Source organism: Lupinus angustifolius, chromosome LG03, assembly GCF_001865875.1.
Source record: "Lupinus angustifolius cultivar Tanjil chromosome LG03, LupAngTanjil_v1.0, whole genome shotgun sequence".
Taxonomy (NCBI): domain Eukaryota; kingdom Viridiplantae; phylum Streptophyta; class Magnoliopsida; order Fabales; family Fabaceae; genus Lupinus; species Lupinus angustifolius.
This window is the reverse complement of record NC_032011.1, coordinates 28546167-28555548: the sequence shown is the minus strand read 5'-3', so window position 1 is coordinate 28555548 and position 9382 is coordinate 28546167. Positions and strand designations below refer to the sequence as shown.

General features: G+C 30.5%; 1 protein-coding gene across 1 annotated transcript; it reads left to right on the top strand.

The window, feature by feature from the left end:
• On the top strand, positions 852 to 8953 carry LOC109344353 (aspartyl protease family protein At5g10770-like). The gene is made up of 3 exons (XM_019583101.1): positions 852 to 1080; positions 5796 to 6239; positions 7806 to 8953. Exons 1-3 carry the CDS (start codon positions 903 to 905, stop codon positions 8630 to 8632), a joined length of 1449 nt encoding a protein of 482 aa, XP_019438646.1. The 5' UTR covers positions 852 to 902; the 3' UTR covers positions 8633 to 8953.

Sequence of the window (9382 nt, the reverse complement as noted above, 5' to 3'; positions counted from 1 at the left end):
AAAATTATTATATTTTTCAGAGGTTTATTGAGTTCCATTATCGTACCTCATCCCTACATCTTGCACCCACTTTGAGTTTCAACCCAAGCTTTAAATTTTAGAAAGATGTTAACAACTTCATTCAATGATGGTATAATATTTACTAACATTCAATGATGGTATACTCATAGGTCATTCAACATCTATGTGTATCAGTTGCAGTTTATGTGTAGCCTTCCATACCCTATTTTGCACAAAAAGAAGTCTTGTTTGCTTCCCATATCGGTAGACAATATATGTAGGAGACTTTATTTCTAAGTCAGGCAAACCGTTAACAAGATTGTACTTCTTCATGAAGATTCGAGCTTAATGGTGAAATTGGCCTAATCTTCTGTGACAAAACAATATACTTGTGTCTTCTTTGTGTACTGCAACCTATGTTCTTTCATCAAATCCAAAAGAAAGCTTTTACCTTTACTTTGAACACCTCTCTGTCTTCTAGGTATTTAATTATTCATTGTGTGTCTTCAAGAATATATAAGACATGATAAATTATTTTCAAACTTATACAACCTTCATAAATTATTTTTGGACTTTATCTTTTTGGGATTAAATTTGCTACTATAAAGAAATTAAGTTACCCATTTAAGTCTTTACTCTATAAACTTTCAAGCTATCATGCACAAATATACAAATGATAGTGTTGATTTTTTATTGATCAAGTTTGTGAAATTTATGTATATGATGCTAAGAAATAGTGTGGATAGAGGAACCAATATCAATTAAATAGTGTTGCTTGTACTATAATGGGTGACGTGTAATAATTGATAATCTATATGGATCCCCATTTATGAAATAAGCCTATAAAGCCCGACCTTCACGACAGAGAGCATGTTGTATTGCCTCTTGGCTTGATATCTCAAATGTCTTCTTTCCTCATAGCTTCTCTTCTTGTCCTCTCTTTCCTTTGTTCCTTGGAGAAGAGCCTTTCCTTTCAAACAAGAAGGGAAGCCATAGAAAGCAACCATGATTCTCAATATAGTCATCTTGTTCATCTTAGCTCACTTTTGCCATCACCCACTTGTAGCTCTTCTACCAAAGGTTAAACTCAATCTTCTATATCTCTCTTTGTTCTTTCTCCCACTCAATGGACTAAGAATTATTAAAGTATTTTACATGCAAATTACTTATGGTTTATGATTAGTGATATTTGGATATTAGTTTTTTACATTTACTTATTTAGGAAATAATTGGTTTGTGAGAAAATTATGCATATTCTTTTACATGTATATTTATGATATGTACGCCTATTTATAATTCATGAAACAATTTCTGGGTCTGCGTTTTGTTGTTAAGAGAAATTAGACCCTTTTATCTTCATGATTGAGTGTGCAACTCATCTCCAATAAGTATAAGTATGAGAGGAGAAAAAAAATTTTTTTATTAAAAAGCATAAATCTTTTTATCACATGTCATAATTCCATCCAATACTAAACTCATGGGGATCCCATCCTCCCTGATTCGGAAGGTTGGAGAATTATCTTGGGGGCAATAAATGTGCAACATACGCCGATTAAGGTACTGTTTTTTCAGTACATGGTCTAAGTCTTTTTCTTTCAGGCTAGAGATTTTGAACAATTATAACATGTGGTATGGTTATTGACAAATGAATAGAATTTAATGCAATTGTAATTTTTTTTAATGCATGTCATCTAATTATATACTATATTAGTAAAAATATTTCACTCTTAAAATAATTATCTATAGTTCTATACTAGGCCGTAAGTTTTGTCAATTTTTTTTAATCTTTCCTTCACACGAAAGAATATTCACATGGAGCCCACAACCACATATTGAAGATAGAGTGTGATAGTGAACAAAAAGCCACCCACCACATATTTCTCAATCAAATAATTCATCATCAATAATATTTACAAACTGATTATAACTATACAAAAAACGTGTTTAGTCTTACAAAAAATAAACTTGCTTATTAGAAAAAAATAATCTATTCATCCACACGGCAAAAGTTTTTTTAAACTAAATAGATGAGATTATATATTTTTGTTACCTTTACGTTGTTAAATTTACGAGTTCCAGTAAGAAAGTTTGATTAACGTTGGCATTTCCCCAAACCCACTATGTTTTTAGGTATATAAAAATCAACTATAAGTTAAAAACAAAAGAAATAATAAAAAAAGAGACAAGTGACTATTTTTTATTAGTTAAATTACTTTTTATTGGCACTTATAATTTAAAAGTTTTTAATTGGTCTCTATACTTAAGTACAAAAGTACTACATTCATACTCCAATTTATTTTATTTTTCAATTTTGTAATTCATTTTTCTTTCACTTTTGTTCTATTCCGTAGGTTTTACTTACAAAAACATTTTTTATTTAAAAAAGCTCATAATTTTGATAGCACTGAGTTTGTATTGAAAATTCTACAAAGTTCATCTACTATTTGCTTGAAATTGTATAATTAAAAATGGGTTTAAAGCTACAGCTATAACAAAATTTGAAGTACCAACAAAAAAAATTTTAAAGACCTAATTAAAACATAAAACTTATAGGGTTAATTTAAGAATAAAAAATTACTTAGATGATCGCCGGGGCACCTTTGTCTAACATAAAAACAAAATAGATTTCTACTTGCTCACAAGTTTTTCTCACTATTTTTCTTTAAAATAAGTATGAATTTACATAAAAACATGTTTAAATCTATGGACTTACTTAATATATTTAAAAAAATATAGAATTAATTAATTAAAAGGTTTAAAACTGTAGAAACAAAACCTGTTCAAAAATTGAGTAAAACTATAAAGAACAAAAGCTTAGTTAAAGATTATTGGTAAGATGTCATATTTTTCTACGCGCCCAGCCATCTCTCTCTTGAGATAAAAGATAGAGTTACTTTCAACTTGACAAGTTTGTCCAATTTTAATTTTTTTTTTCTATATCAAAGATATGTTCTCACTTTATGGGTAAGAAATTAATATTTTTGGGTGTATAACTGTTTCTTCCAACAAATATCGTTTATATGAATTAAACCCTTAACTTTTTTGTCTAATAATCTAACAATTAAACTAATGGCAATGTTCAATATTAATCTAAAGGCAAAGGAATACATTTTTCTTTCAAATGCAATGATGTATTTGTATTTGAAAATGATGTAAGGATAAACATAGTTACTTTTACTTTTCTTAAATCTTAACCTCCCATCCGATAGGCTTATATAGTAATCTTGCTACATTTAAATGTTTAAGCGAGGATATATTTTAATTATATATTTTTACATACCTAATAGTCTAAAAATCAAATTCAGGATTTCATCCTTCATTGATTCAAATCCTTTTTATTTTGATCAGCACAACTTTAGAATTAAACTCATTTTAGATGAATTTCTATTTGTATAAAGGAAGAATAAAAACAAATAAAGTTAGCCACTAATGTGGTAACATGATGAGGACACAATTATTATAAGAGTGAGACTTCCTTTAATTATTTTTTGAAATGGATCTAACTTTAATCACTGCATCCACGCAATCAACTCTAAATTTAATTAGTTTTAACCATGCCTCATGAAAGTATACATAATCTTTTTTTTTTACGGGTATTACTCACCTTTGCGTAAAGAAATAATCAATTTAGGGATATGTGATGCTCTCTCAATAAGTGTCGTTCTTAGAATCAAATATTTGACATTTTGGTCATTCTTAAAATCTAGTAGAGTCTTACATCACTGGACCAATATTTTGTTGTGTAATCTTTAAACCTTTTAACTAATGGCTGTTTTTAAGCATAAATAAATATTAAATTATAACTAAGAAGTTTGAGCATATAAAGTTAGTTATATGATGATGTCCGTGCAAAGGGTTCCTTAAAGTGTGATTTAGTAATGTCCTATAATACAAGTTCTGCATTATAGCGAAATTTAATTTATGATAGTGTCTCCGTTTGATGTGTATAATATAACATATAGCAGTGAGGTGGTTGCTTATACTTGTTGCCATGGGATTAATTAGAAGGAAGTTGTATTCTGTTAGCTGGGACGTAGAAGTCCAAATTGAATCTGAATGCTTGAATTATATAACTATGGCTGAAGGGTTGGATTACCTTTGCACTTTAATTCATTTTTGCTTATGAAAGGACTTTCATGTGCATTATATCAGTGACAATTTTAAGATTAAAAATCTTAGGTGATAGTAGTATGCAGCTGTCTAATAATTAGGTTACTTATGAGAGGGGTATCACTCATGACAGGCCAACTATTTTAAACAAGGTTATTGCATCACTCTATAATTCTTCAAACAAATATTTCTCCTAAATCTAAAAAACAGAAAAAAAATTATATATATATATATATATTTATCGACAAATATTAGTATGTTAGTATTGGTTATAATAATATCCAAATTCTCAACCTTATTCGCTTCATTCCTTCTCTCCAAACATCAAACCACCTTATCACTCCTTTTTTAATTTTTTAAATTTACTATGAGAAAGACTCGAATCTACAACTTCTTTTACTTCATTCTTTAAGCCTCAATATCTTAATCATAAGATCACCTTATAAATCTCTCATAGAAAAATATATATGGAGATATATCCAAGATGTTATATTTGGATACATTTATATTTATATTTCTTGGTGCTTATTATTTAGGATTAAATTTTAAATATATTATTAAGATTTTATTGGTCATCTTTATATATCCAAAAGTAGAGTTAGGTTTGATTTATAACTTCACAACTTTTTATTTGTTTATACTAAATAAAATTATCTTTATCTTTTAGTTGTGTTTCTAAAAAAATAGTTTTAAGTTAAAGAATAATTTTTAGTTGTCCCACTATGATAGTACAAAAAACAAAATAAAGTCAAATTTCTTTTTCTATTACAAGAAATAAATATTAATTATAAGGTATGGTATGTTAGTTTTGTATTCCCTAACTAATAATAGAACACTATTTGTTTTCAATTACAAGTAATAATAGAACACTATTATCACTTGATATTTAACATCACCCACTAATTGATGTTGACCACACAGGACAGGCTTTCTTCTGTTAAGATATCTACTTCAAACATATCAAGCTTTTCTCTATATAAATAATTCTCAGTGTCATAGGCAATTAGACCCTCTTTTACTTTTATATTTGTTTCCATAACTTCCTTTTGTCTTTATATGTATACATATTGTTGCGCAAGAAGATTCAAGTAAATTATCCTCTATATACCACCTTTGGTAATGCCATTTGCGCATCCTATTTTTTTATAACAAATACATTTGAGTATAATATTTATGTACTTACTGTATAAAAATTTATACTTAGTTAATATAATATCTATTTTTATTTATATTATTTTTTTTTAAAAATTAATAATAATTAAAAATAAATAGTGAGTAATGAATTGAGAATGTATAAAAAAGTTTTATATTGTCAATACATTCATTTTTTTTTTGTCAATACATTTTTAAATTTATATTTCCTGTTGCCTTTCATTGTTTTCAATAAAAATATGTAAGGAATATGGAGAATTAGTACACAATTCTAAATTAAGACTTATAGTCTTGTACATCAGAATAATGTATTTACATACGTCATTACCTCTTTTCTGAGTTAAGTTTTGAAGAAAAAATGAAGGAAAATGAAAAGTTTTAAAGTAATCTCACAAATGTATTACATGACTCACAAATCTTCATTTTTCTTCCTTTCGCTCCAAAATCCAACTTACAAATACACTCTTATAGTCAACTTAATTATTCAGTTCATTAATTTTAATTCAGATTTGACACCACTAATTTTAATTCAGATTCCAAACCAAAGGCATCATTAGAAGTGAGACACAAACACGGGCCATGCTCCCAACTTAATGAAGATAAAGCAAAGGTTCCAACTCACAATGATATTCTAAGTCAGGACCAAAAAAGAGTGAATCATATTCACTCAATGCTATCCAAGAACAAGGGCCATGACAACAGTGTGAAAGAGGAATTAGATTCTACAACACTACCTGCCAAGTCCGGTAGCCTTATTGGGTCAGGGAACTACTTTGTTGTGGTTGGTATTGGTTCCCCTAAAAGGGACCTATCACTCATTTTTGACACGGGTAGTGATCTCACATGGACTCAGTGTGAACCTTGTGCTCGTTCATGCTACAAGCAGCAAGATCCAATTTTTGATCCATCTAAGTCTACATCATATTCCAATATCACATGTACTTCTTCGGTCTGTACTCAGCTTACTTCTGCAACAGGTAACTTTTTATTCTGATCGACTTAAGATGCATATCATAATATCACTACCGGTTATTAAGATATTTTTTGTGCTTTGAAGAAAGATGGAAATTAAGCAATTTAAATAAGATCACCAAATCACTATGAAGTATTAAGATATGCTTAGTTGAGTATATCAAAAATCGAAAGTGAAGTAGAAGGATAATTTTTTCTTATTTTTTAATTTCCTATAGTAAAGAAATATAACTTTCCATTGCTTAATCAAAATGGATTGTTCCAAAAATATATTTTCTCTCTATTTCTATTTAATCAAATTCTACCAAGTAATATAAAAATGTTAATTTCAATTTTTATGACTTATCTTTTAATTAAGTGACAACTTTTAATTGGATAAAGAGAAATGAAGACATGAATAGATATATGTAATCTACATTCATATATTATAACCAAGTTAATTTCTTAGCAGCTCAATCCTAATGGCTTGTAAATTGTGGCATAGACCAAAAATAAAAATAAAAACCAACAAAGAGACTTCTAATTAATTTAAAGGTTTCTTTGATAGTAGACTAATTAATTAACAAAATCACACACTAATAGTAATTTATTAACAATTCAATTAAGTGATTCACAAAATTTGGATAAGCGCGTCCGAACACATCAAGTAAGGATGGAAATAGGTTATATCGCCTATCAAAGATCTATTACCTGACCTATAACAAGATAGGTCAGACTAGACTTTTTTCATGAACATGCCAGATTCAGGTTTTCTAAAAAGTCTATTTAGCTTAACAAGTCAGTTTTTAGGTCACCTAAAAGACCTATTAAGCATAACAGACCGACCTATTTAGTTATATTATATAACAATGTTGAAATTATACTATTTTAATATAAGTAATATTATTATATATGTAATATTAATATAAAAATGTATACAAAAATATAATTTAATTATTAGAATTAGATAGACCTAACTAAAAGTACGTTGATAAGTCTATTTAAATATAGACATGATAGCATATTTTATCATTATATAATATATATTATAATAGGTCTTTAAACAAACTAACAAACTAAACCAGACTTTTAAACAAGTTAGACCTATGCTTCTATATGCTATATATATGAGATCTATTTAAGACAAAATCTGGTTTTATCTTATCTGTTTTCATCTTTAACTTGAAGGTATAGAAGATAACAATGAGACATATAGATAGGGAAACCAAATTTTCTTAAGGAGGGTCAAGTAATTAATAGAAATAACAACATGTATCTAAAAAATTAACGATTCAAACTTAAACTAATTTAAAAAAATTATTAAACTCACTTTTAAGCTCATATTTCGTTAAACTCACTTTTAACTAATATTTCATTAAATTATTGAACTCTCTTTTTAGTTCACATTTCATTATTGAATTCTTCAACACTGGGAGAAATACATCCTAAAATAGTAGTGCTTGTTTTGTTTTCGAATGTACCAAAAGTTTAATCATCAGATAAAGCAAAACAAAGCATCAATGATCATGTGCCAATTTTCCCCCCATTTTTTTATTATTAATTTACTTTTCATCTTCCATAAAATTACTCAGGAAACCAACCAGGATGTGCTTCTTCTTCAAATGCATGCATATACGGAATTCAATACGGCGACTCATCCTTCTCCGTCGGCTACTTCAGTCGAGAGCGACTGACCGTGACCGCCACGGAAGTCGTCGACAACTTCTTATTCGGTTGCGGCCAAAACAACCAAGGCCTCTTCGGTGGCTCCGCCGGCCTATTAGGCCTCGGCCGCAACCCTATCTCCTTCGTCGAACAGACAGCCACAAAATACAAAAAACTCTTTGCCTACTGCCTCCCTTCCACCGCTAGCAACGTCGGTTACCTCACCTTCGGCCGTGTCGCTGACAACTACATCAAGTATACACCACTCTCCACCAACTCCGGTGTCTCCTCCTTCTATGCTCTTGACCTGTTAGGAATCTATGTCGGCGGCGCTAAGCTTTCTATATCCTCCTCCACTTTCTCCACCGGCGGAACCATCATAGACTCTGGCACTGTCATCACGCGGTTGCCGCCAACAGCATACAGTGCCCTGAGGACCGAATTCCAAAAGGGCATGTCAAGGTACCCGAAAGCGAGCGCATTGTCGATATTGGACACATGTTATGATCTTAGTGGGTACAAGGTGTTTGCCATTCCGAAGATAAGCTTCGTCTTTGGCGGCGGTGTCACGGTGGATCTGGCGGCAGCGGGGGTGCTATATGTGGGTAGTGTCAAACAGGTGTGTCTAGCATTTGCACCAAATGGGGATGATAGTGATACTACCATCTTTGGGAATGTGCAACAGAAGACACTCCAGGTGGTGTATGATGCTGCTGGTGGTAAGGTTGGGTTTGGTGTTGGTGGGTGCAAGTGATTAATCAAACAATGATGTGTTGGTTTAGCTTTGGGGCTAGTTAGGGATAAAGAAATCCTTCTTGGCTCTAGCAGTTCTTAATGATCATTATTATTGTGAAAATGTCTAATCTCCATAGAAAGTAGAAAGAATAAGGAAGTCACATTTGGGGGAAACTTGTGTACTTTGTGATTTAAGGATGGGCAATGTGTAACATATAATTTGAAGGCTCTGCTATGACTGTGGCTGATTGTTTGTAACTGTTCATAAAGACCTGCTATGTGAAACTTAGTAAACCTGTGCGTGATTTGTTGAATGAAAAAAACCTCTTGTTTTAGATTATTTTGTTGTGATATAAGAGTCTAATATATGCACAGTAGCATAATTGGTAGTGTAGTAGGGAATGGTGCATAGTTGAGATTAGAACCCGTGGTAAAAAGAAAATTTTAATGGTATAAATTTTTACTCTTTTTCAAAATAAATATTTAGGAAAAATTAAACCCCTCACATTCCTAATAATGGAGAGGAATCCTTTTCATAATAGTGAAAAAGTAATAGACTAAGAGTTAGCATAAACTTTTTTCCCCTTATTATAATATGTTCTCATCATGACAATCTATTAATGGTATTGGTTAATGAACCACAGAGTAGTCAGCATATGTGCTGAGCTGCTCTCTACCTAGGGATGGCAATAAAAACCGAACCCGTGGGTACTCGCCCGAACTGAACCCGAATTTAACGGGAAAAACCCGATGTGATTGGGTTCGGATT